Raw genomic sequence first — 14471 nt, forward strand, 5'->3', positions numbered from 1 at the left:
TAGGGATCCAGAAATTAATCAATCGTGTCCGTTTATCGTATATCGTGCGGCCAGTTTTCGTTAGGTACTATTTATCTTCAATTTTATATAAAAAATTTAAAATGATTTTTAACTGTACGATGTACGATGAACGGACACAATTGATTGATCATCCGGATCCCCACAAAGAGGATCCGGAGAGGATCCTATTCCTACTAAGCTTATTCAAGCTAAAATTTGTGGGGCCATGGATCGTAGGTGTCATGTTTCCACAATCCTTTTCTTATGTAGAGATTTGGCTTTGCTTTATGTTGGGACCAAGTCGGGATCGACAATGGTCATGTTTTCACGTAATGTTATGAATTTATGTGTTACCATATAGATTGTTGACATGATTTTGTAAGAATTGTTAGTAGAAGTGGATTAATAAGCAGATGAAATCATTAAATTAATAGTATTACGTGACAGAATAATAGTCACACTAAAAAAAATTGACTCCAAGGGAGATGAATAGTCTAAAAAATTTCACAACTCATTGATGCAATGTTACTTGAATCATACTTGAAATGGCTTCTAAGTTCCAAGTTATGATAGCTGCCATGACATGACAAAATAGTCTTCTCATTTTTCTTAGAAAATCATTATGTTTTAGGGGATATCCACATGTAAAACTGTTACAAACTTTTAATTAAAAATAGAACTCAAAGCGACGTTAATGAAAAAACAGCCTAAATTTAACTGAAGGACAGATAAAAAGAGGGTGCAAGAAAGAGAGGGAGAATGAGAGAAAAGAAAGGGGTAGGAAAATTTTGTGTCTTTTCACACTATCTTTTGCCTTTATGTATTGTAACATAACAGGCTTACTACCACTTAGCACTACGGTCTAATGGTATTCCTCTTCACGTGTAAGTTAGACGTCTTAGGTTCGATTCTCGTCAAAGGCGAATTTGAACCACCTAGCACATTGTGAGACCAAGCTCATTCCCTCTCTTAGTGTAGATATTATTATTTGTTAAAAAAATAAAAAAAACATAATGGGCTTACTTGAGCTACAATTAAGAAAGTCTAAGATCTTCCATATTATGTAAGGAATCCTAATACAATAAGTTAAGATTTACACAATTACACGTGTGCTATAATTCTACCTACAACATAAACCATAAAATACATACCAAAGTTTGTTGGTTTTAAGTTTCATTAAAAATTTGATACTTACATGTATTTAATAGGAATACATATATTCATACGAATTATATCAACCGTTGGATGATGATTGTATTAACATATATATAAATATTATAGCATCTTTGTCTTTGCTTTGCAAAGAGGTTATTTTCACGACTCAAACCTTTGACATTTTGGTTATAAAGGTGCAATCTTTCAGGCTTGCCCATACAAAGGTAGAAATCAAACTATACAAATTAGTGTTAAACCAATAGCAGTGACTATAAGAGTGGAGGGGACTCCAAATTTCAGATGGCTCCAGAAGGACAATGTGTAGGCAAGTTGTGGAGATTGGCGAGCCTGCTCGCACACTATCAAGTTGGCTGCTGATCCCATAAGCGACAGGTTTCCAGCCACGGTGCTCACCCAAGCTAATAGGAGCCACGCCTTCTTCTCCTCCGCGGCAGAGATTAGGGCCGCCGACGCTGCCACCCGCCCTCCAAGCAACAAAACTATCCAACACAAAAGAAAAAAAAAACGTGCATGTTAAGTGGCTGCTGAAAGTTTGAGAATATTTTGGTTCTTATAGAGTCGGTCGGTCGTACCCAGTGCACAAGGCTCCCGCTTTACGCAGGGTATGGGAGAGGTGAATGTCGGCTAGCCTTACCCCCATTTATGGAGAGGCTGCTCCCAAGTCTCGAACCCGAGACCTACCGCTCATGGGCGAAGACATTTGCCATCGCACCCAGTGCGACCTGGTTCTTATAGAGTGCAAACGGAAAATAATATCAGCATACATACCAGTTGGTACATTTGAAGCCAAATTTGACAGCACAAGTATGGTGACTGCAAGAACATATATGCCGCTAGCACGATCAATTTGCGCATGCGGCTCGATGAAGTCCCAAAGATCGCTTGGAATGCCGGTCTTGTTGAATCCACTGACGGTTATAAACATTCCGCAGAAGAAAATCAAGAGTGAATAGGAAACCTGTCAAAAAAAGAAAGAAACTTGTTACATTTGTAATCTAATCTAACGTCCGGAGTGTACTTCGTGCTTGTGAAACTTACCTTTTCTAGGCTTGGACTGGCATCCGTGAAGTCAAGAACAACCAGAGCAAGTGCAGCAGTAATCGCACACCACGACATATTGAAGCCCATAAGCAGTGCAATCAGCATTCCTACGGTAATAAGGTAAACACCAGATTTCCACAATATCCTTTTCCATCTTTTGGTCAGATGTTCCTTCCCTTCCAACGACTCCTTAGGAAATGCATCTGTTTGTCTATCATTCGATGGAGACCTTTTTGATGGGATTGTTTCGTCCCTTTTATGAGAAGACAAATCATTCGTCTCCTCTTTTGATGCACTTAAAATTCTTGCAGACTCTATCACACCACTAGGTACCTTGTTCGCTTCATTCTTGCAAGAAGGTAAGCGGTTTCTAAGAGTCTCGACATTACCTATGCTCACTTTAAGATTCGGAGAACTTTGTAGAGTCGGGATTTCCAATCTAGAGTTCAGTTGTTGAGAGTTTAAGGATGCACTACGTGACAATGTAACTGGTGAAAACAGATGATAACTTACATCCTCCTCTGGAACAGGTCCCAGAGCTGGATCTTCCTCATCCTTCTGGACAGACAACAATCTCCAGAACATACATAGAAGAATCAAAGCATTCACACAGACTCCCACAAGCATTGCAGGGAGAATTCCAATCACAAATGTCCCGAAAGATATCTTACTCTGAACAGCTATAACAAGGTTTTGAGGATTGCCGATCGGGGTTGCTGCAGACCCAATGTTTGCACTCGAGGCAAGGGCCAGTAGGAAAGGATGGGGTGGGAGATTATGTTGTCTTGCAACTTTCAAAACAAACTCGGTCAAAACCACACAAGCGGTGTCATTGGTGAAGAGAGCGCTCGAAACTGCCGAAATCAAACAGATTCGACAAAGCAAGTCCTTTGCCCCTTGAGTTTTCCACATGAGCAACTTGCCCAAATACTTGAACATATCTGCTCTTTCGAGATACATACTCACAACCATTGTCCCGAACAGAAGACCGATGATTGGGAGATCAATAGCAGCGTATGCTTGATCAGGAGTTAAGACTTGGAAAACAACCATAAGCATTGCCCCGAGGAGGGACCCTGCAGTCCTACCGATTGGCAAGAAAGGGACAACCGGAAACACAGCCAACACCCAAAAGACTGCAAAAGCAATCGAGCCAAGAAACACTTTGACTGGAGAAGCCATTGCCATTTTTCCAACTTAAGACTGGATGTGCTCCCTCCTGTGCACTCAGATTTGAACCCCGTAATCTATATTAGTTTAAAGTAGAATATCGCTTGTATCATAAGAAGCTGAAGATCTTACTCATGATAGTTAACCGTAGCATCAATACGGGCCAATTCCATTTAGCTAAACGAAAAGACCTGAACACGAAAACCAATTCCGGTTGCACAATTAGATTTAATAAAGATTCCAACTTAGAGACCGAATTAGACCAGGACCAAACAGTTTGAATGCAAACAGTAAAACAAACAACAAGTTCTATATAAGGATCAGTGTGCAGCAGTATTGCAACTTTACGTGAACTGTAAGGCTGCGTTCGTTAGAAATAAGGACAACTTCCAAATTTTGTCCGAATTGAAGGTAAACGATTGGGTAGTCATGAACGAAGTTAGCCCTTCTAATCCTATTATTGTTGTGGTATTAGACGGGAAAACATTCCTTCATTAGTAATTAATTAATCTTTTATCTTCGAAGTTGCTATCTATTTCTTTCCGAGTTATCCGATCCAATGTCAATCCTCTTAACAATCGCATCCTAAATCTCAATAATTTACAAGAAGAACCAAGCCAAGATTGAATCTTTCAATCTGTTTAATAGCAACAACTCAATAGAAATTTACAAAAATTCATCAGGAACAAAAAAAGTTAAAGGCGATTTGTTTGCTAATTTCAACAAAACCCTTATCCAAAAATCCACTGTATTTGCTATAAATAGAATGAAACGTAAAGGTAGCTCAAGCTGGACAGAAAAAAGTGCTTAACTTTTAAGCAAAATCTAAACTAATTAGCAATACCAGGGCCAGAAGAAACAAAGATCTTACCTCCAAAGAGGTTCAAGGAAGTGGGGATTGAACCGCTTTTCTGTTTCGGGTAATTTATAAATAAGTTAAAAGGGAATCGATCGATTTGCAGTGAGCGGAGCTTCTTCTCAGTTCCCAAATCGACACAATGAAATTTAAAATGAAAAGCTAAAAACTTTGACTGTCATAATCTTTGTCTTTAATATGTTGTTGATGCTCTTTAAGGTCATACCAGTCACAATCCCACATGAATGAAACCATCTCGGTCCAATGAGAATTTTTTCGGTGTGCCGAAAATTCTGTCCGTTACACAGTACCTTAATACAAATAGTTGAATATATTTTTTCTTTTTTTCGTTCGGAATTAACAGTCTAGCCTTGAAACGAACAGAAATTGTTTATATTCATCATCTAGAGTGAACTAAATGTTGGTTTTTTAACTTTAATAATTCAAGAAGATTGAAATTTAAAATAAATTTGATTACATATTGATTATAGTCCCTTGATGTGTCTTCAATTCAAAATAATTAATATGCATTTTATTTAATGTCTCCCATTAAATATTTAAATTTATTAATATACAAATTTTAATTTTTTTTACCAAAAATCAAGTTTGAAGAGTGTTAAAATAAATTTAAAATAAAAAAAAAGTTTTTATTTTATTTTAAATTTATTTAACACTCTTCAAACTTGAAAGACTCAATTAATGTATCTAAATGTTAGTACCGAAATGTATTATATTGAACTAATGTATTTAAATGTTAGTACCGAAATGTATGTACTGAAATATATGCACCGAAATGTATTATATTAAATTAATGTACCGAAATGTATGCACCAAAATGTTAGTACCTAAATGTATTATATTGAATTAATGTACTTAAATGTTTGTATTGAAATGTGTGTACCTAAATGTATGCACCGAATTGTATTATAATGAATTTAATATACCTAAATGAAGAAGACAAAGTACGTCGAAGTATATTTTATAACAAAACTTAGTTTATCTAAATGTTTATAACAAAATATATTATGATAATTGTCACATCCCCGCCCAGGCCCCACCACATCCCGGGCTCGACTCCACCATAGCATGATATTGTCCGCTTTGGGCCCCGACCACGCCCTCACGGTTTTGTTTATGGGAACTCACACGAGAACTTCCTAGTGGGTCACCCATCATGGGATTGCTCTCGCGCGCTACTCACTTAACTTCGGAGTTCTGATTGAACCCGAAACCAGTAAGCTCCCAAAAAGCCTCGTGCTAGATAGAGTTGGGAATATACATATAAGGCATAGAGGATCCACTCCCCTGGGCGATGTGGGATGTTACAATCCACCCCCCTTAGGGGCCCGACGTCCTTATCAGCACACACGCGGCCAGGGGTAGGCTCTGATACCAAATTGTCACATCCCGGCTCGGGGTCCACCACATCCCGGGCCCACTCCAGCACCGTAGCACGATATTGTCTGCTTTGGGCCCGACCACACCCTCACGATTTTGTTTCTAGGAACTCACACGAGAACTTCCCAGTGGGTCACCTATCCTGAGATTGCTTTCGCGCAAACTCGTTTAACTTCGGAGTTCCGATGGAACCCAAAACCAGTGAGCTCTCAAAAGGCCTCGTGCTAGGTAGAGATGAGAATATACATATAAGGCATAGAGGATCCACTCCCCTGGGCGATGTGGGATGTTACAATAAATGAAATGAAAATTATAATTATAAAAAAATAAAATTAATACATTAAAGTTAGGAAGAAAAAGAGAAATAATTAAAAAATCAAAATGTAATTAATAAATGAGGTTATTAATGTATCAAGGGACTAAAATTATATTTTGATCTTACTAATGGTTTTAGTATAAAAGTCATCTTTGCCAAGGATTAGATGAACTTTTCTAATGTTTATATCTCAATATTAATGCTTCGATGTTATTGTCGCTAACAAGACGTAACGAAATAATATATATTTCAATAATATTTATACACATTTGGTCATTGATCATGCACAAAGAATTTCTACCTATTCTTCTGGCATTTAGATTGCATAAATCAAATAATCAAATACCAGAACAAAGAAATAAAAGCGGAGGAAAAAAACATGGCATTTATATTGCATAAATTAAACAATACAAGGAAAAAAACAAAGAAATAACCGTGGCTTCCCTGCCCCCGAAAATGGTAGATAATTGTGGCTTGCCATCAATTGTCTCTCCTTTTACAAAACAAAAAAAACAAAAAACAAAGAAATAAAAATAGAAAAAAATCAACAAAAAAAAAGGTATGAAAATCACGGTCTAAATAAAATGCCTTATTTTATATGATGCAAATATGGGGACTTCACTCTCATTCTTATAATTTTCTGCAGAGTTTTATTTTTATTATTATATTTATAAATTATGGGTAAAAAAATTTGTACTCTATTTTAGTGAGAGCGACAAAATTATAATGTTTAGTCGATCTGTATCTTTTGTTTATTGGGACAGATCGGCGATAACATTTTTACACAATTTTTATGGGAATTATTAATGGTACTTCAAAATTTTCATTTTGTATTTTAAATGTTTTATAATTAGAAAGAAAAATATACTTGTGATGATTGTAGAATGAGATTTTTGGAGTGCTAAACCCTTAATCTGATGGTGAAGTAATTTCATATTTGAGTGATTTGTTGAACATAATCTTTGAGTGGAGATAAAAAAGATAGACGATTCAGATCGTTAAAATACACTAAGAAGTAGGCTCTAAAAACGTGAGTAAAAAAAAATAGTGTTACCGATCGGCACCTAATATTACAACCTTTTTTAATCTGTTGCCTACGGAATTTAATATTTACTGAATCTCTATGAACCGATCTCTGGTTTGAACTTTGATCTGATGAGAAATTGGAAGTGTTAGATCGGATAGGGAGTAGAAGTAAAAGAGAGATTGTGACATGGCGTTCCAAGACAAACGCCTAATCCTATCATTATTTTCTCATAAGATGATAGACTTGATAGTGAAGCAAGGCTTGCAAGAAATTATTTAATGTCAGTTATGTAACCTATAATTCTTTTTTTTCGTAGATGACGCCAACCAAGTGAGGCCCGATCAATAAAATTGTAGAATGAGACTCTTTAACGCATTAGCAATAAAATTAGGTTTGCAATAGATATATTAAACATGTACGACGCTTAGATGGATCAGGGACAAAACTAGCATGCGAGATGTAACATGCTTTGGTTTTTGATTTTGTCTACTATGTTGCCAAGAGAGAAAAACAAACAAGAAAGAAATAAAATTGAATGATAGATTAATTAAAGATGTCATTAAAAAAATATTGAATCATACGGATTCATAATTATAAAAGCATTTAAGATTTTCACACGGCATGTTTTTTGTTTAATTTTTTGTATCGGTGAATTACACGGTCATGGTTAGAGAAGGTTGAACTATCTTTATAAGTGTTCCCAACCCCTAAAAATATAAACTATCGCAAAGAAACCGTTAGCTTATTATTTTTATCGAAAAAAAAGTTATGTGATAATCATAAACCAAATAATGTGACATATTTTATTAAACCATTAACTTCGATTTCACAGGCATTAAAGAATTGGAAGTCTAATATTTTGAGCTAAATACGTGTCAGAAAGAGTCAAAATACCAAAAATACCTTCCTCGAATGAGTTACCCTCATGTGTAATTTTTTTATTTTTTTATTTTTATTTTTTATTTTAAGTCCTCATGTGTAGGTTTTGCGCAACTTATAGCCCATATTGATTATTAAAAAATGAGAAATTTTATTTGAATTCATATTTTGTATCTCAATATTCAGCTTACTTTTTATATCTATATTGTATTTGATTTATCTATTATTATCTATTTACACCTAACATTATTTCCGAAACCGCCATTACTTATCAAAACTCAACTCAATCAAACTTCTTTTTACACCCAACTCAATCTACTTAAAAATAAAAAATAAAACCATAACCAATCCATCATCTTCATGAAGCAAATCCCCTTCTCTCTCTCTTTAAAAAATCCTTCCATCTCCCATGGTTGTCATTCTGCACCCTCATCTACTCCTCCGTAGTCATCCAAACCTCTTCCTCTTCCTTCTCTTCATCATTTGACATCTCTAAATTTCTAGAGCACTAATTAGCTTAATAATTGGTATGAGCTTCTGGTTATAGTGTTTAATGAGTTTGGTATGTCTCAATTAAATGAGAATCTTCTAGTCTCTATATTCCTATATGTGGTAGAAAAATGGGTATGTCCATGATAACTTTTGGTATATCAATGAATATTTTTAACTGTGGATATTTATTAGATACAAAAGTTGCGGACAACAATTCACATTACATTGAACTGTGGCTAAAAAGTATATCGTCTTTGCACGTTTTATAGGCGAACTCATAGCTAAGCAGTTTTTATTGTGGAGCAAAACTTCGGGAATTGATCTAACCTGGATGTGTAATTGAGTTTATGCATTTTAATGATTAAACTGATAAATATTTCGACCATATATGGATTTAATATCGTAGTATCTTTTAGCCTCTATATGCCACAAAAGTTGAGGACAAAAATTCACAATACATAGAACTGTGGTTAAAAAGTATATCGCTTTTGCACATTTTATAGTTGAACTCATAGGTAAGCAGTTTTATTGTTGACCAAAACTTCGGGAATTGATCTAACTTGAATGCATAATTGAGCTTATGCATTTTAATGATTAAATTCATAAATATCTCGACCGCATATGAATTTAATATCATATTGTCTTTTAGCCTCTATATTGGTATTTGTGGCAAAAAAAATGGGTACCTCCATGAGAAAATTTTGTAGATCGATGAATATTTTCAATCTAGATATTTATTAGATACCAGAAATTCTAAGTCTATTCGCGAAAGTCTAAGTCAATGCCTCGTACAATATTTGTTAAGACATATTTAGGGAACTGTTATTAGCACTCCAAAAATCTCATTTTACACTCTGCACAAGTGTATTTTTCTTTCTGATTATAGAAAGTTTGGAGTGCCAAATGAGATTTTTGGAGAGCTAATAACAATTTTCTATATTTATATACATTTTATTTTAGTTTGGAAGTCGACTTCCTTTTTTTTTTTCTTTCTTTATCAAGTTAAGAGTTCACTGACTGTGACCCTGTGCAACTAGTTGTTGATTCGTTTTGAATAATCATCATTATTTCTTACAATGTCTTGGGCGTATGAATAATAGAAAGAAAACGGTCATGATACAAGCTGAATAGTAGTAATACTAATTAGTAAACAACTTGTGCATGATGTTTGCTTATAACCAAGTGACATGAAGGGACAAATGTGTATGTTTCATGCATAACTTGGAATAGTATTAGTAAATGCATGATGTTTGCTTATAACCAAGTGGCATGAATGCTTATAACCAAGTGGCATGAAGGGACAGATGTGTATGTTTCATGCATGACTTGGAATAGTATTAGTAAATGCGTGATGTTTGCTTATAACCAAGTGGCATGAAGGGACAAATGTGTATGTTTCATGCATGACTTGGAATAGTATTAGTTTTGAATAATCAACATTATTTCTTACAACATTAGTTTTGATTATGACCCTGTCCAACTAGTTGTTGATTCGTTTTGAATAATCAACATTATTTTTTACAATTTCTTGGGTGTATGAATAACAGAAAGAATGGTCATGATACAAGCTAAATAAGAGTAGTACTAATTAGTAAACAACTTGTGCATGATGTTTGCTTATAACCAAGTGGCATGAAGGGACAAATGTGTATGTTTCATGCATGACTTGGAATAGTATTAGTAAAGTCACACATGTCAATCAACTTGTTGGTAAGTGGCCATTTACCACAGTGGTGAAAAAGTGTTGTGCTCTTGCATGACGACGTTGGTTCGAATTTTGTTGGTGACTAATCTAACATCTAACTTATTAATGCTATCACTCGACTCAAAAAAGAAAAAAATTGAAATGTATGTAGTGGATAAACACAATCTCAAATTTTAATTAAACTCACATAACAACGATAAATAAAGGCATTATCACAACTTAGGGGTGGTGAACAATCCCATTAAAATAGAACTTAATATATACATATTAAAAACAAAAACAACTTGATGCAAAATCTCTCGACGACTAATACTATTCCAAGTCATGCATGAAACATACACATTTGTCCCTTCATGCCACTTGGTTATAAGCAAACATCACGCATTTGCTAATACTATTCCAAGTCATGCATGAAACATACACATTTGTCCTTTCATGCCACTTGGTTATAAGCATTCATGCCACTTGGTTATAAGCAAACATCATGCATTTACTAATACTATTCCAATTTATGCATGAAACATACACATTTGTCCCTTCATGTCACTTGGTTATAAGCAAACATCATGCACAAGTTGTTTACTAATTAGTATTACTACTATTCAGCTTGTATCATGACCGTTTTCTTTCTATTATTCATACGCCCAAGACATTGTAAGAAATAATGTTGATTATTCAAAAAGAATCAGCAACTAGTTGCATAGGGTCACAGTCAGTGAACTCTTAACTTGATAAAGAAAGAAAAAAAAAAGGAAGTCGACTTCCAAACTAAAATAAAATGTATATAAATATAGAAAATTGTTATTAGCACTCCAAAAATCTCATTTGGCACTCCAAACTTTCTATAATTAGAAAGAAAAATACACTTATGCAAAGTGTAGAATGAGATTTTTGGAGTGCTAATAACAGTTCTCTAAATATATCTTAACAAATATTGTATGTGGCATTGACTTAGACTTTTGCGAATAGACTAATAATTTCTGGTATCTAATAAATATTCAGATTGAAAATATTCATCGATCTACAAAATTTTCTCATGGAGGTACCCATTTTTTTGCCACATATACCAATATAGAGGCTAAAAGACACTACGATATTAAATTCATATGCGATCGAGATATTTATGAATTTAATCATTAAAATGCGTAAGCTCAATTATACATTCAAGTTAGACCAATTCCCGAAGTTTTGGTCAACAACACTACTACAAAAGAGGCTATCATCGGCGAACCAAAAACCGACAAGAACTCCAATTTCTGTCGAAAATTTGATAAAAATTCGACATAAAACTATGCAATGTCGGATTGGAATAACGACACCATTGCTAGCGTCACAAAAGGGCTTCGATGTCCGTTTGTGCGCTTAATCCGCCACAACTTAGCGTCGGTTAAAAGCGACACCCACTATGACATCGGCTAAAAGCGACATGATGTTCTGATATGATGGTGGTCATAACCGACATCAACTAGCAACTAACAAATAAAATACTCAATCTATTGTCTGTCCTAACCAACATTACCCAACATCTCGATAAATAAAATAATTATCATGCATTCCTACACAGATGGTACATGAGATGCAAACTTGACAGATTCAATTTATTCAAGAATTCAACTGGGGTCTTTGGGTGTAGAATTTCTTGTTAAATGTATTCTATGTCATATAAATAAGGAAGTACAAATAACACATATATAGGAGCCATTAGAGAACCGGTTACAAGATGAAGATAAAAAAAACTAACAATTACATATAATACTAATCAGAGCTCCATGCTTGCATATAATACTAGCAGCTGCCATGATGCTTTCCCGTGCTTGCCTTTGTCGAAGACCACAAATTATGTAGCTCCATGCTGCCATGCTTGCCATCAGATCAATGCTCCATTACTTTACTACTTCAACATTAGGGCTCTAATCTCTATAGATTAAACTCAGGTTTTATACCTTTCAAAAATTATGGATTTGCGATTTCCAGTGTCCTTGCTCTTCAGATCCAAAATGAACATGCATGAATTTTTATATGGATTTTCGCACTGCTGATCTTACTAAATAAGAACATAAAAGATGAGCTCAATGGAGATTATAGCTTTAGTGAGTCATGCATTAGATTGCTTAGCATTCACATATTAATAGCTACGTGGAATGTTGTAAATACATCAAGAGTTCCACTTATTCTTCCTACCTTTTCACCGCCAAATCATCCAATTAGAATAGATTTTGTTGCTATACCTTTAAATGACGGATCTAGAACGGAGACAACTCTGTGGTGGTTTTTCCTTGAGATGCGATTTAGGGCTGTACCAGTGGTTGCATAGTTTTTTTTTTTTTTTTTTTTTTTTTTTTTTTTTACAGATCTCAAGTCCCTGCAAAAGAAACAACACAAGCATGAGGAGTTGAAGATTTTTTTCTTGTATGGTATATTTCAATCTGTGAACATGAGTGCATGAATCGGCAAGGGAGGGTGAGAAGTTTACCTCTGAGTGCGTTGGCACCAAGATCAGTGCTGCTACCCTTCTGGTGATGCAGTAAATCCATGGCTGTGAGGTCTTATGGGTTGATGATGGAAGATTAAGGTTTGGTTTGCAGAAACGGAGGTTAGGGTTTGAAAAAATGTGGAGAGATGAGCTGCGGTTTTTTGGTGTGCTTGGAAGAAGGGAAAGATAAATGACCTTTAGGCTCGAGGTGAAGCCTTTTGAAAGAGGGAGATTGACATCCTCTTTTTCGTTTAAAAATACGGGGGGAAATATCCTGCCAAATTTTTTTTCATGCGAGATAAGTATTTAAAAAAATAGAAGGGTGTTTAAATATGGATAAAAAGTTAGCGTCGGTTAAGGCCGACAGTTGCTGCAAGTGACGTCGAAATAGGAAAAAATTGTGTCGGATAAAACCGACGTTAGCCAGACAGATTTGAGTGGCATAGAAATAAGAAACTTTTGCGTCGGTTGAAACCGACGTGTGCCTGATAGACATTGCAGGTGGCCTCGAAATAGGAAAAGTTTGCGTCGGTTCAAACCGACGTGAGCCTGACAAATTTTATAGTCATTGCAAGTGGCATCGAAATAGGGAAATTTTGTGTCGGTTCAAACCGACGTATGTCTGAGAGACATGTCAGTGAATCAGTGATTGGATGTGGCGTCGAAATAAGAAAACTTTGCACGTGCAAAAAAACTAAAATCTATGTCGCTCAGAACCGACACAGGCTTTAAAATATTTAAAAACAATAATTAGTATCGGCTAGAAGCGACACCTATACTTTATGTCGCTTAAAAGTGACACTGTTTTTATTTTAAGCGACACCATTATTTAAAAATTATTAAAATGTATGTCGGTTATAAGCGACATTAAATATTTATGTCGGTTAAAAGCGACATAAACAGTGTATAACGATTACAAGTGACAGAAAATCTGACGTCATGTTCAGTAGGTATCGCAAATGTCTTGTCCACCACTATATTATATTAAACCGACATAACCTACTGACACTATAAGGCCCTTTTGTAGTAGTGTAATAAAAACTGCTTACCTATGAGTTCACCTATAAAACGTGCAAAGGCGATACACTTTTTTACCACAATTCTATGTATTGTGAATTTTTGTTCGCAACTTTTGTGGCATATAGAGGCTAAAAGATACTACGATATTAAATTCATATGTAGTTGAAATATTTATTAGTTTAATTATTAAAATGCATAAACTCAATTACACATCCAGGTTAGATCAATTCCCGAAGTTTTGCTCCACAATAAAAATTGCTTAGCTTTGAGTTCGCCTTTAAAACTTGCAAAGGCGATATACGTTTTAGCCACAGTTCAATGTAATGTGAATTGCTGTTTGCAACTTTTGTATCTAATAAATATCCACGGTTTTGACCAAAAAAAAAAAAAATCCACAGTTAAAAATATTCATTGATCTACCAAAAATTATCATGGACATACCCATTTTTCTACCACAGATAGGAATATAGAGTCTAGAAGATTCTCATTTAATTGAAACATACCAAACTCATTAAACACTCTAACCAGAAGCTCATTTAATTGAAAAGAAAAAGGAATCAATACGTAAAAATTGAACCAATCGATTGAACACATACCAATTATTAAGCTAATTAGTGCTCTAGAAATTTAGAGATGTCAAATGATGAAGAAAAGGAAGAGAAAAAGGTTTGGATGACTACGGAGGAGTAGATGGGGGTGCAGAATGACAACCATGGGAGATTGAAGGATTTTTTAAAGAGAGAGAGAAGGGGCTTTGCTCCATGAAGATGATGGACTAGTTAGGGTTTTATTTTTTATTTTTAAGTAGATTGAGTTGGGTGTAAAAAGAAGTTTGATTAAGTTGAGTTTTGATAAGTGAGGGCGGTTTTGGAAATAACGTTGGGTGTAAAGAGATAATGATAGATAAATCAAATACAA

At 34.9% G+C, this 14471-nt stretch overlaps 2 protein-coding genes across 3 annotated transcripts in view; both read right to left on the reverse strand.

The window, feature by feature from the left end:
• Positions 1-14471, reverse strand: part of LOC126629232 (silicon efflux transporter LSI2-like) — a 74466-nt gene that overhangs the window by 26825 nt on the left and 33170 nt on the right. The window lies entirely within an intron of this gene.
• LOC126629227 (silicon efflux transporter LSI2-like) lies at positions 1199-4405 on the reverse strand. 2 transcript variants are annotated; one of them, XM_050299188.1, is made up of 5 exons: positions 4259-4405; positions 3520-3578; positions 2215-3436; positions 1945-2134; positions 1199-1655 (listed from the first exon to the last, which is right to left on the reverse strand). In XM_050299188.1, the coding sequence occupies exons 3-5, from the start codon at positions 3403-3405 to the stop codon at positions 1387-1389; spliced, it is 1650 nt and encodes a 549-aa protein (XP_050155145.1). In that variant the 5' UTR covers positions 3406-3436; positions 3520-3578; positions 4259-4405; the 3' UTR covers positions 1199-1386. The 2 variants fall into 2 exon arrangements, 1 of the variants encoding a protein (XP_050155145.1); XR_007625685.1 differs by having other exon boundaries at positions 1517-1655; positions 1749-2134; positions 2215-3578.

The sequence above is a fragment of the Malus sylvestris genome, chromosome 7 (genome assembly GCF_916048215.2).
Source record: "Malus sylvestris chromosome 7, drMalSylv7.2, whole genome shotgun sequence".
Classification (NCBI taxonomy): Eukaryota; Viridiplantae; Streptophyta; class Magnoliopsida; order Rosales; family Rosaceae; genus Malus; species Malus sylvestris.

Excerpts from the sequence above, each read along its gene's own strand:
- LOC126629227 (XM_050299188.1), bottom strand. The coding sequence starts at position 3,405 with ATGGCAATGGCTTCTCCAGTCAAAGTGTTTCTTGGCTCGATTGCTTTT. Across the intron at positions 2,135-2,214 it reads CCAGTCCAAGCCTAGAAAAG|GTTTCCTATTCACTCTTGAT; the intron begins GTAAGTTTCACA and ends TTTTTTTGACAG. Across the intron at positions 1,656-1,944 it reads GGCTTCAAATGTACCAACTG|TTTTGTTGCTTGGAGGGCGG; the intron begins GTATGTATGCTG and ends TGTGTTGGATAG.